At 33.5% G+C, this 17,623-nt stretch overlaps 3 protein-coding genes across 3 annotated transcripts; 1 reads left to right on the forward strand and 2 right to left on the reverse strand.

Moving 5' to 3' along the window:
- The first annotated feature begins 1,247 nt into the window (after positions 1-1,247).
- On the forward strand, positions 1,248-2,189 carry LOC25497414 (60S ribosomal protein L2, mitochondrial). The gene has a single exon (XM_013591991.3). It carries the CDS (start codon positions 1,315-1,317, stop codon positions 1,939-1,941), a length of 627 nt encoding a protein of 208 aa, XP_013447445.1. The 5' UTR covers positions 1,248-1,314; the 3' UTR covers positions 1,942-2,189.
- Positions 2,190-6,008: 3,819 nt separating this feature from the next.
- On the reverse strand, positions 6,009-8,573 carry LOC25497415 (F-box/FBD/LRR-repeat protein At1g51370). The gene is made up of 4 exons (XM_013591992.3): positions 8,235-8,573; positions 6,881-7,609; positions 6,637-6,771; positions 6,009-6,480 (listed from the first exon to the last, which is right to left on the reverse strand). The coding sequence occupies exons 2-4, from the start codon at positions 7,607-7,609 to the stop codon at positions 6,172-6,174; spliced, it is 1,173 nt and encodes a 390-aa protein (XP_013447446.1). The 5' UTR covers positions 8,235-8,573; the 3' UTR covers positions 6,009-6,171.
- A 1,360-nt stretch (positions 8,574-9,933) lies between these two features.
- On the reverse strand, positions 9,934-15,871 carry LOC25497416 (putative DNA (cytosine-5)-methyltransferase CMT1). Its single transcript, XM_013591993.3, has 20 exons — positions 15,457-15,871; positions 15,254-15,353; positions 14,702-14,809; positions 14,493-14,612; positions 14,318-14,408; positions 14,000-14,199; positions 13,836-13,901; positions 13,476-13,724; positions 13,325-13,383; positions 13,134-13,200; positions 12,688-13,017; positions 12,511-12,579; positions 12,316-12,402; positions 12,128-12,215; positions 11,667-11,785; positions 11,478-11,579; positions 11,353-11,396; positions 11,192-11,261; positions 10,823-10,926; positions 9,934-10,319 (listed from the first exon to the last, which is right to left on the reverse strand). The coding sequence occupies exons 1-20, from the start codon at positions 15,690-15,692 to the stop codon at positions 10,145-10,147; spliced, it is 2,484 nt and encodes an 827-aa protein (XP_013447447.1). The 5' UTR covers positions 15,693-15,871; the 3' UTR covers positions 9,934-10,144.
- Positions 15,872-17,623: the final 1,752 nt, after the last annotated feature.

The raw sequence follows: 17,623 nt of genomic DNA on the forward strand, positions 1-17,623 counted from the left end.
ACATGTAGAGCAAACTCCATGAAGGCCGTAACCACCTCCCCTGGCGCCAGAGGCCCAATGTCTGTAGGAGGCATGTGAACAATTTGGACATACCCATACTGCCTAAAATCCCGTTCTGGCAAGTGACGGACCCTCTTGTCTCTGCAGGCCATGATCCATCCGGAGTACCAACATATGTCCTGAAAGGGTGTAATGTCTCGTCGTCTCTCGTACGACCTGACATGAGAATGGTCCAACGAATCAATGACATCTCTATAGAGTCTGGGATCAGAAAAGCCCCTGATAGGTTTCCATTGATCCATAAGCAGGGGCAAGAGTAGGGTTGTACTCATCATTGCGATTCCTTGGAATGAGGTTCCTGAAGTGCGCCAAAGCTCATCCTTGCAAACACAAAGATGGTGTGAAAAATCGTATTTGATAACGTTTTGAAAGTGAGGGGTTGTGTGTCTGTTGTTGTGTTATATGGCTTAAGTCACGCTGCGTGACTTAAGTCAAGTAGAGCCTTATAACGTGTGTGAGTTAACTCACGCAGCGTGAGTTAACTCATGTAGGGGTATAATAGTAAAATCAGTTGGACGCGAGTGAATTTTGTTGGGAGAAGAGCATTTTGAAATCATTTATCTTTACATATTTCTTATTGTGTTCTTCAAACTCTTCAATTTCTTAATCGTGAAGTTCCTTGTTGCACAAACTTTCTAGTTAACTTTCCTAAAATTCTATCTACGTTTACACTTTATCATATATATAAGTCTAAAATTTACGATGAGATAAAATTGACTGATATTGAACAAATTCATAAAATATTGTGCTATTTTAAAGATTAAATTGAACAATGATTATAAATACAAGACCAAAATATCTTATCTACCCATATATAAATTATTCAATTTTTTTAGGAAATAAAATAATACTATGTAAACTAGTTTTACAATGACATTTAATTGAAAAATCATCACGCAATCATATAAACACATATTATATTGATTGTCCAATTCCTTGAAAAAACATGTTAGTCCAATATAAATTTGTAAGATCTTGTACCATTTTTTTTTTTGGTAAGATCTAACCCCTTTACGATATCGATATAACCATATTGTTAGACTATACATCATTGCTTGAGTTCAAATCGATAATGTGCATGCCCCATTTTCTCAAAAGTATTTTCATAGAATTCAAATATATTTATTACTTTTTAGAAAAAAGAAATATTTATTATTCTAAAATTAAAAAAGAAAAGCAAAATAAAAAATAAAAAATCGTTTTCTTTCGGCAAAAAGGAACAACGAGCCCTAACTACACCATCCAAAAAAAAAAATGTCAGGAGGAGTGAAGAGATCACTGAGACAATTCACATTCGGCGCCGGAAAAACCGCCGGCCGTAACTGTTACGGCCGCATCACCTCCTTCCACCGCGGCGGCGGCCATAAACGTTTACATCGAGTCATCGATCTCAAGCGCAACACTTCTTCTTCCGTCGGTATCGTCGAACGCATCGAATACGATCCTAACCGTTCATCTCGTATCGCTCTCGTTCGTTGGCTCAACGGTATCAATCCACCTCCACAACGCACCACAACCACCGCCACTGCCGCCGCAGTATCCACCGCATCATCATCCTCCAGATTCCTCAAACACGATCCTGCATCAAACGGCGAAATTCGTGGTGTGTTTGGTTTGAATTCGTTGCTTCCACAAATCCACGCTGGAAGTAGTTCAGGGAAGGTGTTTCTGTCGGCGTTTTCGGGGAAGGGAGATGAAAGTGAATCGGTTTCGTCGGCGTTAGGGTTACCGAGGATTGCGGTGGCAGCGTCGAGACCGGAGTTTTTTGGTGTGAAAGGGGATGGTGAGAAATTGGAGATTAGGAATTGGAAGAAGAATAGTGATGTTTGGATGAATAGGAATAAAAGGAAAACGGCGATTTCGTGGCAGAATATTGCTTGATTGTGTAATTTGGAACTTTAATGTTTGTTAAATTTTAGTTTGGATTTTGTTTTATGTATTTTGAAGGATAATGCGTGAATTTGCAATCGTGAATTGATGATAATTTAGGTTATTTGCTCTGTTGAGTTTGATTAGTTTTGCAAGTGGAAATAATTGTTGCTGTTTATTTTCAAGCTTTGTACCAATGCTTGATGAAGCGAATTTGAAGAATAATAGTGAAGCTTATAGATCTTTTGTTGAGTTTGAAACTATATGGCACCGACAACTGATTGGAGGTGTGTCTCTGACACGACACCGACACATGTGGATATATTCAATTCAATCATTTTATTATATTAAGTTATTATTATTGTTGTCTGCGTGTTTGTGTCGTTTTTTATAGGTTAGAACGATGAAGTGGTCATGAGTTGTTTTGCAGGTGGTAGAGTTTGTCACAATGCAGCATGATTATGATGATGAAGATTGAGATTTGAGATGAACTAATCAAGCATTGCCTTTACTATTCGGAAATAGGTATATCTAATATCTTGATAACTGATTTGTGTATTTAGGTTCTAGGCATGTTTGATATATGGTGCACTGACACTGAACAAGTTACTGATATTGTCACATGATAATCTGAGAAAATAGAATTGATTGAAAGTAACCACATGTATCGGTGTGTGTTGCTGTATTTTGACACAATTTTAATTTGAAGTGTCGATGTTACATAGTATTTGATTACTTGGTCTGAAAACTGGTCATTGTCTATTGAAAAGGTTTTTCTTTGAGAAATTTATATATTTAGGAGTTTTTAGCCTACAGTCATAGTCATAAGGTTAGTAAGCACTTCATTGTATTCCTAAACATAATGTGGCCCCAAAAGAAGTATCATTTTTATACTGAAAACAAGATAATTGTATTACCGTATGCAATTTCCCTCTAAAATCTAGTGTACATTTTCTCTTTGCTTAATGTGAGTATACTGCTATGATCTGGAATCTATACCAGACAACACTGCTACCATTCTTCTACCATCATTTGAAGTGACCTTTGTTTGTAGCAAGCAATGAGGCATTGTATTCTGTGGACCTGTTTTTTTTTTATTTGACAAATATTAGTTGTTAGTAAGTTATGTTAATTGTCAAAATTAGAACTCTGGACCTCCTTATTGTTGTGACTGGGTGTATACATTGTCTCGAATGTCAAATTGCTATTGTCATGGAAATTAAAGGACAAACATTGTGAGGTGCTTCTCATATATACTTAATTACTTATGTCATGGGAGTAATGAACTAGGTTTTATGGGTTTTAAAGGGATACATAAGTCCTAAGTTCGGTGATTGCCTTACATTTCAGAAACAGGGATAGGAATCAAATGATTTTTTTTTTTTTTTTTGGGGTTTAGTTAAATGCTCAAAATCAATGCTTGATGAAGTTAGAACTTGGAAAATAATATTGAATCAGAAGCCCACAGATTTTATGTTCAGATTGAACTTTGAAGTGGTCATGAATATGTGTAGGCTGTAGAGTTTGTCTTCATTCAGAATGGTGGTGAACATTAAGATTTGAGAAATACTATAACTAATCAAGCAACACCTTTAATCTTTGGTAGATCTGATATCTTGATAACTGATTCGTATATTTAAGTTTCAGGCATGTTTGATTACTTGTTTTCAAAACTGGATTTTGTCTCTTGAAAAACACTATGTATGTTTGAAATGACGACGAGTTTGATGAAATCAAAGGGACACCGTGATTTTGTTGAAGTCCATAAGTGTAGCTTTTGCTGAAATTACGGTCGCACGTTGCGATTTGTCAAATTCATTGCCAGACATACATGTTTGAGATCGATTCCTCTCTTTTCACAGCTGTTTTGTGCTGAAAAATTTATCCAATTTAGTTTTTACTAGCTTACAAATCATAGTTCAGGAGCTATGAAACACACACTGATCATGAAGCTGACACATAAACATCATTAATAATTTCAGTGATTGAATGTAATCTACAGTGGCAGTAGTTAGTAAGTTATGCCTGTACTTAGAATAGGCTTCAATTTCAAACTGTTTTGGATGTTCCGACTCAACCACTTGAGCGAACACCTTGAGGATTTTAGTGTAGAATTATTTTGGCTATTCTTCTGTCATATAGTTATCTAACTGAGACACTGTATTGTTCCTATGTTGGCACGTCTCGGCTAATTGCAGCAACGTAACTGCTGTATATTTTTTTCTTCCATTATGCAGTACTTAGGATTACAGAATGGCTGCCCACTTATCAAAGTACATGAGTCATACTCAACACTTTCAAATGAAAATATTCTACCCTTTATTTCTACATAGTAAGTTCAATGTGGCAACAACTAAACCAATGATTGATCAAACTATAATTACCTATACTAACTTGATGTAAATTACACCCTTCAGCAACAAAAGTTGAAGAAAACAGGCCATTTGAACAAACCATGTTCCCTGAAGAATAAGCCAACCATGGCCCAATTTCGGAACATCTTACGATATATTTGCAATACCCACTTTTGATTTATTAATTTATGGTCGATAACACTAACTTCACTCTTTTTTGTCATTTTTTTTTTTACTAACTTTACTCTTTATTTAGTTCATGAACATGATCCGTTAGAGAAAGATGAACAATTGACATTTTTGTAGTTCAACAATCCATGTGAGTATACTACGCAAAAAAACCAAAGTTAAACCTAAATTTTTATAATTTTAGAATGTATATACATTAATACCTAAATTTTTAATTTTTTTTTTAATAATTTAGATGTTTCATTTCTAGGTATCAAACTCAACATCGTTAGCACACACTCTTCCAATCTTCTATGAAGGAATGAAGTGGAAACTCGTTCATATGTTAAAACAAAGATGAAGAATTGAAGTGGAAACTCAATCATGTGTTAAAACAAGATGAAGAATCCAAGATCCGATCAAAAGTATATCAGTACAAATCCAAAGTCCAACCTATCATAGTTACACTATACTAAGAAAAGGCACTTCTACAACATTACGACCAAGACCCATTTTACCACCTAGTTCTTGTCATTTGCGACTGTCCAACAATTTACTCCATCATATGACAACATTCATGTAGCCAAGATTCAATTTACCACATCCATTAAACCAACTATTCGGTATTTTAAGTGTGATATCTGTCATTTTTCGAAGTATAACCAAAGTACTTTTTCTCCGAATTGATCCGAATGTCTTATTCATTCTGATGTTTGGCGACCATTCCATGTTCTAGTATTTCTTGTGTGAGATTGTTTGTTTCCTTTATTGATGATTGTTTTCAAGTAACTTGAATTTTCTTGAAAAACAATAAATCAAAAGCATCACAATTGTTTATTCAATTTTATAACATGACACAGGCACAATTTGGGAAAGATATTAAAATAATATGTCGACACAATGGTAAATAACATGTCAATCATAACATTTCCAACTTTATCAGTAAAAAGAGCATCATTCATGAATTTACACATGTTGACATCCGTCAAAAAAATGGTTTCGCAAAATTAAAAAAATGATCATTTATTTGAAGTTGCTCGAGCTCTTTTCTTTCATGAAAATATGTCTTACTTCACTCGTCCTCAACCTCATGTGGAGGGTATGTGTGCTCCGACTTTGAGTTCCTAAACCCTGGTCATAGCTTCCCTAAAACACCTGTCTCAGTTCCTTTTCTTTGTCCAATTTTTTAACTACTGAAGGTGAGTTTGTGTGTTCCTATTCCAAGTTTCCTTCTCCAGTCCAATTCCCTTTATCACTCTCTAACCTGAAACTAAAAACTCATTTTCCAAAGGAAAAATTCCCTTCCCCAGTTCGACTTCCAATTCAAACTTTTTTCCACCCTACCATCTCTTTCCAAACACACAAATCCACTACTTTGACCTCTAGTTGTGTAATGAGAAATAATCTCTCAACTATTCTTGATTGCTTATAATCCATATTAGTTAACATTAAATACAATACTATTTCATTAAAGAAATTAATGTTTTAAGTCAAATTTGGTTGAGACACAGATACATGCAATCAGAACCTAACACTAATAGGCTAATAGCACACAAATTAGTTGCAAAATGGATCAATGTGGTAATGACATCGTAAACAAATAAAAATAGGTAAGCAAATACTAGATACTTTTCTATGACCATTAAAATTTTAGTTCAAGCCACTAATTCTAGCGGTTGCAAGTTGGAAGCAAATAAAATGACAAGTACCGAGAAGCCACTTATATTAAGGGACGACGGGAGTACATTGGAGCATCATAAATGGCAAGTTTACATGTTGCAGAGGCTCTTGGGCATGAGCATAGTTTTCCTTTTATTTTGAAACATATATTCCATATTGTCATGGTTTGTAAAACTCTCGCATTCTTCAAGATATACCTTGCTAGCAGAAGCTCACCTTCTTGACCACCGTAGTAGTTGAAAATATTGCAAGTTGTAAGGTGTAATGAAAGGCACTGCGGAACAAAATCTCGGTCCACCCAATTTTCTAAGTCACATTCTCCAGCCCTTACGTCCTCGAGTGCGTTGACCTGTTAATGATGCACACAAAAAACATAAAGATGTGTGTTTAGACACTGAGTGAGACGAGGAAATTTCTCACCTTATCCTTTGTAGGGTTGAGTTAGGGTCAACCCAATTTCTAGTAGTGTGCTATAAAAAGATAAATCATATAAAAATTAACAAACCTGATCAAGTTCAAGCCTTTGAAGCTTAGGGCAATGGTTGAGAACGTCGACTAAGGATTGCCAACTATCCAAAGAAATAAGCACCAGTTGGGTCAAATTATTAAAAGTAGGAAACAAACCATCATAGTACTCCACCTAGAACATGAAGAAAGATTCATTGTTAGAAGTCAGAGTAAAATTTTCACATTTACATTATACAGTTAAATTAGAAATAAATAACAAATTAATTAAGCACATAATTTACCTCTTTCAAGTAAAGCGATTCAACACTACAAAAGGGTTCCAAAGGAAAATCTTCAGATATGTCTGAAAGTTTTGCCCTAACCAACTTGGGTAAACATTCAAGCACTCGATCAGGGGAAGTTGACATGTTTATGCTAGCGTAAATATATAAAATTTCAGCTTCAAAATCCTCAAGTACTGGACAACCACTAAAAAGTTTAAAAACAAACCAACGATGATCAAAATCAACGTGGTATAAATGTAGGGTTTTGAGCAAGGGAAAGTCAACATGAGAAGCGGTAGATATGGTTAAGTCTTTCAATTTGAGAACCACAAGGTTTCTAAAACTAAAAATGCAAGGCGGCAAATAATGGTCAATGATAAAATCGAATTCAAGATGCACCAATTTACGTTCTGCTGCACCGGTTAACCATGACTCAATATCATAGTCCAACAGAGAAACTTTTTCAAGATGATGGGAATCGTAACTCCCTACACTTAGGCACAACTTTTTGATGGGTTGGTTCACACTTCGTTTGAAAATGGCTGCAAATACCAACTTTGGAAACAGTGATACAGAATAATGTGGGAACATGCGGTATTCATGAAGATCAAGAGTGGGAACTAAGAGCCAGAGGGGATTCCATCTTTTTGAAAGGAGGCTTGTGGTAAAAGCATCTTCTGTTTCGAGAAATGAGAGAATGTGACATATGATTTCATCTGACAATGAGCTGATTCGATCTTCCTCCATCTGCATTTCAAAATTCAAGATGTGATCAACAAAAAAGTGCTTGAAACTCCAGATTTAACTTTCTTTACTAATTTCAAGTGTTTATCAATTTTCTATAAGAAATGAATTTCCGATTTCCTCGAATGAAAAGCTCGTGATCTGATCTAAAACCTACAACTCACAAATTAGAATCATGAAACTCACAAGTGAAGTTCATTGTGAGTTAGAGGTTCTAGGTTCAATCCTGAACGAATAAGTAAATATTCATATAACAACCAACATTTGTCATTCAAAAAATCTATGAAGCACATATACTCCTCAGATTATCCTGTGTCGGATACTATCGTGTCCAACTCAGACACTCCAACACATACGAAGCACCGATACTCCTCAGATTAAGCGTGTCCTTTGTCGGATACTATCATGTCCGACTCAGACACTCCAACACATATAAATACATTGAATTATGTCATTTTTTTCAAATTATTATTGGTGTGGAGGTGTATGTGTCCGTGTCATGTCCGATGTTTGTGCTTCATAGCCAAAAAAAATCATAAAAAATAAGAAATTCATAATCAAATTCAGTAGAATAAGAATGAAAAGAATCTAAAACCTAAAACTCATAAATTAGAATCATGAAACTCACGAATCAGAGCGTAGGAGACCACAATATTAAGCGTGAGAAAACAACTTCGATCTGAGCGAAGATCAGCTTGAAGCTTGCGGTGGTGCAGGAGAAGCGGATCGCCGTGTGCGGGGGAACGGTGGTGACGTTCAAAAACATAGAGAAGTTCTCACTTGTAGGGTGTTCGCGTTGCAGTTTGGTTCGGTTTTGAGCATAAAAGTCATCCAACTACGAGATAAAAAAGCACCTGGTTTGGTTTGGTTCGGTTGATTTTTAAAAAGTCCTCCAAACCAAACCAAATCAATGCGGCTTGGATTAGTTCGGTTGGTGCGGTTTATCGCAAGTTAAAAAAATATTACATTAACTCTAATATTGCCAACTTATTACAAAATAAACATAGGACATTTTATTTTGTTGTTTACATGATAAAATATGACTATACAATTATACATGAATTGCATAGATCCTAAACTTTTATTTTCAATTTCTGCTTTAATATGTCATGTATTACCAGTGTCATAAACTCGCAGAACATACCACCAAAGTTACATGGATAGCTCCATCATCCAAAAATAACATTTCAGTACCAAACAATTTTAGATATCCTTATAGCATAACATTTCAGTACTCAACAATTTTAAATATCCAAAAAAAGACCTTGAAGCTCCAAAATAACATTACAATTTACAATACCAATAAAAGTTATCTATTCAAAATAACATCATAACCAAAATAACATTTAAGAACCAAAAAAAGTTATTCTTACGGTTTGGTTCGATTTTTGAGATGCAAACTGCAAACCGCGCGGTTTAGTGCAAAAGTCATCTGAATTCATCCAAACCAAGTGCGGTTTTTTGCGGTTTTGATTTGGATTGGTTTGATTTGTGGTTTTTCTATTGGGTTGGTTCGATTTTGAACACCCCTACTCACTTGTGGAAGTAACGTATATTTTCAATATTTATTTATGATAGTATTTGAGAAAATTATGAATATTTTCATTTTCAATATTCATAATTGTACATTAATTCATAGGTAGACTAATAAAATTTCTTTCAAAAAAGGTAGACTAATAAAATGTTAGACCCACTCTAATGCCAATTTTGGTGGACAAGTCCTGCCTTAGAACGGGGCCTCCGTCCTCTCGGATTAGTCAATCTTTGAATTGAATACCTAGTTAAAAAAAAAATAAAAAAATTAGACGACCAAATTGTTCTTTTTTACTAATGTTAGACCCAATGGGTTAACAGGTACTCGTTCGTTTTAATCTTAGGTCATTTAAGATTGAGGCGCACTTTCACTAAAATAAAAATAGGGATTGATTTAAAATATTAATAGAGTTGGAAATCAATTTGAAAATAACTTATAAATATAGAAACTAATTTGATGGTTTATCCTAAACAAATAATTGAGACAGATAAACTTAGATCAGGATACAAAAGATAAATTATGTATTTGTTTTTTGGTTTTCTGTGGAACCAAAGTTTTTGGGACAAACATTAAGACAAACTTAGCAAAACTATGCGCAAAAACGCATACAAGGTTATGTCATAATTTCCTAATTTTAACATATGAAGCTGTAATACAAAGGCAAGGCCTGACGTAAAAATATGAGCTTGTGTTTTGTTTTCCTAAACCAAACTTAATACTTTCAATTTAACAAGACAAATAGTATAGGAATTGATGAGAACATGATATGAATAAAAGTTTACATACAAATAACTGATCAAATTAAGTGTCAGTAAATCAATCATAGTTTTTAAACATTTCCATTTGCCATATTTTATGTTTCCAGAATCTTGCATAATCATCAGTTGTAGGAACATTCATTCATACAATTCCAGGCCCTGAATATTATTGGCTTAAAAATGAAAACAAAAATGAAAATGAAAACAAGATAACGGTTGAAAAGACATGGATTAATGAGGACAAGATCAACTTGAACCATCATCATTAACTACATCTAAAGGACGGGCTAGACAACTAGGGTACTTAAAGGGGAGAGTTGTCAAAGGACCGTCATCGGAGTGTCCTAGAATTGCCAAACCTAATGTGTATCCAAGGGCAAGGGCAACAGGAACAGCAACTGCGTTTCCAACTTGCATGTACCTGCACATTAAAGATGGAACTATTGAGTGCCATGCTATACATAATAATGGAAAGAAGACAAAAAGTTATACAAAGATAGAAAATGTTACTGACTAAACTCAAACTATAACTACTTTAGTCTTCTACATTTAGCAATCTTTCTAACCATATTATTAGTCCAATAAGAAATATTACACCTAAAAATTCTGGACTGATCCCTAAGAAGAGTTATTGAGCAATTGTTGTGCAATTTAGTAATAAATATGGAAGTTAATTATAATAGGTTAATCAGTTTTTGGTTAAGGAATTGGAAGGAACATATTCCAATTTCAAAATGGAAGGAAGACTGAACATTCAGCCGTCCTTGTCTTTAAACTTCATGTCATAAAATATTGTGTGTATTATCTTAAATCATAAATATATGAACTTTGTGTATACAATTCTACAGAAGTTTTCTAACATCAAAATTCTGTTTATATCCTTCATTAATTAACTCCAGATAAGATACCAGTTCGAACACATACCTCTGTTTGACAGGGCCACAAAGCTTATAGCAGTCTGGAAATCCTTGTAGCCTTGCATTCTCTCGAATGCTAAGAACTCTGTCTTGGTCTGGATGGAGAAGAGCCTAGAAATGAAATAACTTAGGATTGAGAAAATGCATAATCATAAATGAAAAAGAAAACGATCGAAATAAGTACTTCCACTTATATAACAAGTCCAAACAAAGAACATGGTCAGATGAGTTTAATTGAAAAAATGCTAGCATGCTCATCCTAAGGTTGATAACATTTCTCAAATACAACATTGTTTTAAAGAGGTTTTGCAATGGGAGGATAACATAAGTGGCATTAGTTTTACAAAATATAATGTACACAACTTCAAATAACAACCTGATTATGAGGCTCGGCCCTTGTTACAACCGTGGACACAATTTCGTCCCACCAAAGTCGACCAAATGGCCTGTTGTATTCAGCAGATACATAAGAACTTTGATATAGATGAAATAAACATAAAATATGATGACAAAAAATTGATGTACATATATACATACTTAGAGGAGGTCCCGCGAACAAATGTCATAGCATAATCTGGAACCTATGTGGAAAAAAAAGGTTGTGGTCAACAAAGAAATAACTTCAAAATAAATGTGTCCCTAAGACAAGACAGGATTAGTACCAAGGGCTTCCCAGATTTTAGATACACTCTTTTAAAAGACGGGTCCCATTCCACCTTATTTTCTTTAACAAGAACACCCTTGAGGTCCCTGAAGTTTGCCCCCTAAAAAGGCAAGCAAGCACAATTAGAATTTACATGGAGCAACAAAGATAAAATAACAGTACATAATATCAATTAAAGATAGGGAACCTTCTCCTTTGGAATGTGGCAAACTCTCTCATAGTCATCGGTATTTAATTTCAAAGGCCTATGATCATACAGCATACCACTTGGTGCACTTTGAGAGTCAGCCAAATAATTCACCATCTCTGGAGTAGAAAACATAAGATTCAAAACCAGTTCAGGTTAATGATGAAGGAAGCAAGACAAATTTTCTAACCACGTGACATGTAACAACATGCAATGACCACATACACAATCCTAGTTATAAAAAAGACCAGAGTAAGACAAAATGCGGCCAGTACATTTTAGCTGATAAATAGAGATTGTATGAATCTTACTCTAAGTGAGCTTGATATTTAATTTAAACACATTGAAATATGAAACATTCATTCATAAAAAAACCGCTGACATCTTTCATTGCAATGACAGAGTACCAAAAAAGAAAACAACCAAGAATAATTCAAAACTCAAATCAATACAAAACATACCACTTCTCTTTAATCTGATATATTTTTGAAAATCAGTACGAGGAGTAGTCCCGTAGCTCTTTTCATCATCGCTATTATCATTTTCAACCTGTTTGATAGAAGAAAACCAAGGAAAGAAATGGAATCAAAATTTTATAAGAATCAAACAAACTATATTAAGAATGTATCTGTGAGCAAAAACAACATACCGGTGGGAGATCATCAATTGTGTCCCCAAGGTATAATGCCTTGGCCAGCTGACACTTTTCATTAGTGGAATATGCAACTGTTATTGCCTGCATTATGAAAGTACCCAGATCACATTGATTAGAACTTTACAATCACAACATGGGTTCCTTATCTAAGAAAAGGGCACAAACATCTCTATTTCTATCATTTCTTACTTCAAACTCAATAGGGATGACGGATCTGGATTCAACCTCATGAGTTGGTAACGGATACGAGGGTAATTTCTACAAACAGAAAAGTCGATAAATCATTAGCCTTCCATTTTAAAACATTTAGAGAGTAACTTAAATAACACAACAAATTAAAAATCTAGTACTAAGCAACAGCCTTACTTCAGTAGTTAGAGCTCCCCAAAGAAAAACACGCATCCGAAATTGAGGGAGGCCATATGACCCTGCAGCCATCATTCCCATACGAGCTTGGTAATTCATTGCCACTAGACGGCCTACAGCATAACGCCCCAGAAATCCTCCGGCAAATTTCAAGATGTCAACAACATTCTCCATCAGAACATACTTAGGCTTCAAGAAATTGATAATGTCCATGTAAACAATTAATTGCTTATTTTTTTCATCATCCAATGGAGCGTTTTTGTTCCTGAAGCGATTGAAACCACTAACACCTTGACAAGGTGGCCCACCACAAATAAAATCGGCTTGGCCCTGGACAAGCATAAAGTAGTGCAGATAATTTTAATGAATAACAGAGAGTTGATAAACCATTAGAGGTGAAAGAAGCGGTTGAGTACAAGTCAATAATGAGGAGTGGTGAGACTTACAGGAAGAGGCAATATCTTTTCCTTATATCCATTTATGACAAAATCTTTCATAGCATCTTTACACTCGCTGTTAAACAATAATCACAGTTGGAATCTAGCATACAATTAACTATAAGCCTAAATTAACAGCAAATCTTAAGTGAAGCAATGTTTGAGGAACAATAATCAATATCTTGATAATTGGAATATACCTCAAGCCCTCAATGGGCTCCCATGTATCATAACTGGAATCGTAACCCTTCCACTGCACCTGAAAGATTATAAATTTATAGCATAAAAAATAATGACCACTAGCTGAAAAATTAATTGCATAAGATAAAGTTATAAGGCAAGAAAACCTACTCTGAAATATAGTCCTGGTTTTTCATCTTCGTTGGGATCGCCATAGCAAATAGAGAGTAGTCTTTCAACCTCAAATACCTCAGAGTCAGGTGAATTATTTGTAGCTTCACCATCAGCTTCTTCACCAGCTTCTTCACCAGCATTCAAATCAGAATCTGTGCTTTCTGCTCCATTTAGCACAAATTTCTCACAGAGTTTAGCCCACTCTTTCAGCAGACTTAAAAAGTCTTCTGTGGGTTCATTCCTCACCTGAATTTGACATTTTGGAAAGCAATATATGCATGTTAATAAGAATAATAATGAACTGTGAAAAAAGTTACAATGACTAGTAGTTAACTACAGAATAACACCAAAACGTACATGAGTTTCTGGATGATTCAGCTTGAGACTCTCACATGCATGGTCATTTATATCCACGGCCCATCTCTTGAAGTCAAAAACAACATTATAAAATTAGTAAAGATATTCTGTACAAGCAAAGTTAAAATGAACCAAAGAAACATTATGCAAATTAGTCTAAATACCGTGACAAGCTTAATGCCAGAAATAGATGCTCCAAAGCAAAGGCCAGTGGACATAGCTCCACACCCAGAATACAAATCCAGTAAAGTCCACTCAGGCCTATTACATTCTTTAATTTGACTTGATTTTTCTTTAACCGCATTTTTATCAGCTGCATGGACATTGTACCCAGATTCACTTGAAAGTGTTGAAGTCTCACTTTCTATTTTGGCAGGTGATGTATCAATCAGGGTAAACCACAATCAACATAAAAAAAAGTTTAGCAAAGTTACATGCAAGAAACTTAAACAAATCATCATAATTAAATTATGAAATCATACCATTGCCAACATTTGAGAACGTTAAATATGGCACAGTGTACTTCATGTCAAAATAGAATTCACAAGGAGGAATTTTCTTCTTTTTTGCAGCCTGTAGTGTATAAAATCAACATATTTCAAAACTCTGAACATTATAATGCAATTATACAACAAAAGAACTACATGAAGCACTTACATCAGGAGAAATTTGTACAATGTTAACTTTCCTAACTAAACAATCTAAAGGATTTTCATCTTTTACATCAGATATGAAAATCCTCTTTTTGTCAACCAGATTCCCATGGTCCTTAATCACCTGCACACACATTCAAATCACCAAAATCAACAATAACCCTAAACAGCTAAACAAACCAAAACACGAAAGAGTTACAATTCAATCTTTACTGTGTCTTCGGCTCTGTAAAACCATTGGGCAGTAAAATATTGTTCTTCATCAGGAGTTTCAAACATCTCCACAATCCTAGCAATGTAATCCTCCTTTCCTTCCTCCCCCTAAACAACATTCATCACATCAACACAGTAAGATCAAAACTCAAATGAATTGAAATCAATAAATAAAATGTTTTAACATAACATAAAGAAATGAACCCTAAAACACATTCTTCAACATGAAATCATATATAAAATAAAAACACAGTTTTCAACATTGAATCAGAGAAATAAACCATAAAAACCAAATATTCCACAAGAAATGAACCATAAAACACACAATTTTAAGCAAGAAATCATGTCAAAGAAAAATTTAATTTCCAACAAGAAGAAATAAACCCTAAAAAACAAAATTTTGAACATAAAATCAAACAAAATAACATAATACACAATTTTCAACATGCAATCAAAGAAATAAACCCTAAAACACCAAAATTTCAACATGAAATAAAGTAAAATAAAACAAAAGCACAAATTTATCAACATTTAATAAAATAAAATAGAAACCTTGACATAAGCATTATCCTCCAGCTTATATAAAATCCCATCAACCTTCGCTTCATGATAGTGAAACTTCGCCTTCAAACTTTCACCCTCACTCAATTCACTACAAAACACAATCATAATTCATATAGCAGTAAATTTCAAATCTTGCATTAACACAACAAAAAAAAAAAAAATCAAAAAAAAAAAAAATCAAAATAACTCACTCGTTCTTGGTGTACCGGTGAGGCCATTTCTTTTGTGCTTCATCAGCCGGAATAGGTTCTCCGACGAAACATGCATCATCGGAGTTAACCGAAGATTGCTTCGATTTCTTTCTTCTAGAAGGAAGAAGCGAAACCAGTTCTTCTTCAACTGGAGATTGTTTAGCTTTCTTCCGTTTAGAAGAATGAGGAACAACGTCGTCTTGATTGGAAGATTTGCGAACGCGTTTTTGAGGCATTGTTAAGGTGAATGAGAGAATAAGCGCTTATTTTTTGTTAGGAGAAGAGAGAAGAAGGTGAAGAAAAAAGCGATTATTTATATATGAAGCGGGAAAATGAATCAATATTGCGCTTACAATTTTCGCTACTTTTCTTCATTTCCCGCACTTGTTGAACCCGCTCAGTGTAAATGGAATTTGTTAAAGGGAGTGTTTGGTAACACCAAAAAAAGAGCTTATAGCTTATAGCTTATAAGCTCGTCTGACAAAAAAAGCTCTGTTTGGTAACGCTTTTTTACAACGAGCTTATAGCTTATTTCAGAAGCTTATAAGCTATTTTTCAGAAGCTACTTCAAGTAGCGTTTGAGCTTATAGCTTATAGCTTATCATGTTTTCTTCCATTTTTATCCTTATTGATTTATCTAAAACCCATTTATACCCCTTTATAATTTATTAAATGTTACGTTTATATATAGGCAAATTCTATGGTACACCCAACAATTTGAGTGTACCGGTACACCAAATTATTAAATCAATAATTAAACGAGTTGTTTTTTTTTGAAGAAAAATAATTGTTTTCTATCATTGACAATTACAATAATTAAATCGTATTTACCAAAAGCGTTGAAGAAATAAAATTTACTTTTTTTGAATTTTTATTACCTATAACAAAGAATATTGATTATTTTTTATGAGAAAATGTTGAAAATTTAATATAATTCTTATAAACAATGAAATAATGTTTTTTCTTATAAAATGATGTTTTCTAAAATATAAATATCGATAAATAACTCTTTATTTCATAAAATAATCCTTAAATTATAAATTTTTGGAGTAGGAGTACCGGTACATCTCAATTTATGTGGTGTACCGTAGAAGTCCCCTTATATATATGAAAGATGTCACATTTATATATTTTTTTTGAAGTAATGTTACATTTATATTTTTTTTAATGACGTTAAGTTTATATTTTTTTAAATAAACGTTACGTTTATATATTTTTTTTAACGTTGCGGTTATATTTTGTTACGTGCTTTTATATAATATTGTTTCTATTGTGCTTTTTCTTTAATCATTTTTTTTTGTGCTGTTTTTATATATATTGTCTAATAATACATATACCGTTACGCATTTTTCTTACAAAAGAAAAAACATATATTGTTTCGCTTCTTTTTAAGGGACATTTTTTTTTTTGAAACATATATATACATTGTTAGTTAAATTTAACATTTTTTTTATAGTTTATAGTTTATAATTTATTCTTAGATTTATAATTTAATATGGATAGATAGCAACATATTTTATTTTTCTTGAAAAAAAGAAACATATTTTATTCTTAGATTTCTTTGTTAGCTAAGACTTAAATGAATATAAGTTTAAAATAAAATTTCAGTGGAAAATAATTAATTTAACAATAGTATATAAAATATATACATACATATAATATATATATATATATATATATATATATATATATTAAAATAATAAATTAGAATTACTAAATTTTAAGTATTCTAATTTTTTGTAAAGAAAATATTTTAAATATCAATTGATATAAATTTTATTATGAATGTCCTTTTATGTCATTTTACGTTTATCAGCTAGATGAAACACTAGTTTTACCAAACAGTTCAATTAGCTTATCAGCTATCAGTCATCAGCTATAAGCTATCAGCTATCAGTCATCAGCTATAAGCTATAAGCTATAAGCTAGCTTATCAGCTATCCGCTGTTTTTACCAAACAGCCTAAATGTTGTTTACTTTTGACACTATTTATGGAGTGAAGTAATTTCCCACTCCTACATCTATAGTAGAAAAGCGAGTTCAAAATTTCGACTCGGCCCACCAAAAATAGCGGGCGAAACAGATCGGTCCGGCGGGTTGGGCCTGTTTTGCCACCCCTATTGATTGTGCACTTATTTAATAAATAATCTTTGATATTAAAATACTT

This window comes from Medicago truncatula, chromosome 7, assembly GCF_003473485.1.
Source record: "Medicago truncatula cultivar Jemalong A17 chromosome 7, MtrunA17r5.0-ANR, whole genome shotgun sequence".
Taxonomy (NCBI): Eukaryota; Viridiplantae; Streptophyta; class Magnoliopsida; order Fabales; family Fabaceae; genus Medicago; species Medicago truncatula.

Bases quoted from the DNA above. Each gene is read 5' to 3' on its own strand.
- LOC25497416 (XM_013591993.3), bottom strand. From the start codon at position 15,692: ATGCCTCAAAAACGCGTTCGCAAATCTTCCAATCAAGACGACGTTGTT. The intron at 14,810-15,253 runs GTTTCTATTTTA...AATGTTGTTTAG, and splicing joins AGGATAATGCTTATGTCAAG to GGGGAGGAAGGAAAGGAGGA. The intron at 11,786-12,127 runs GTATGTTTTGTA...TTTCTACTCCAG, and splicing joins TATCAGATTAAAGAGAAGTG to AGATGGTGAATTATTTGGCT.
- LOC25497414 (XM_013591991.3), top strand. From the start codon at position 1,315: ATGTCAGGAGGAGTGAAGAGATCACTGAGACAATTCACATTCGGCGCC.
- LOC25497415 (XM_013591992.3), bottom strand. From the start codon at position 7,609: ATGGAGGAAGATCGAATCAGCTCATTGTCAGATGAAATCATATGTCAC. The intron at 6,772-6,880 runs GTAAATTATGTG...TTCATGTTCTAG, and splicing joins AATCGCTTTACTTGAAAGAG to GTGGAGTACTATGATGGTTT. The intron at 6,481-6,636 runs GTTTGTTAATTT...CATCATTAACAG, and splicing joins AAAGGCTTGAACTTGATCAG to GTCAACGCACTCGAGGACGT.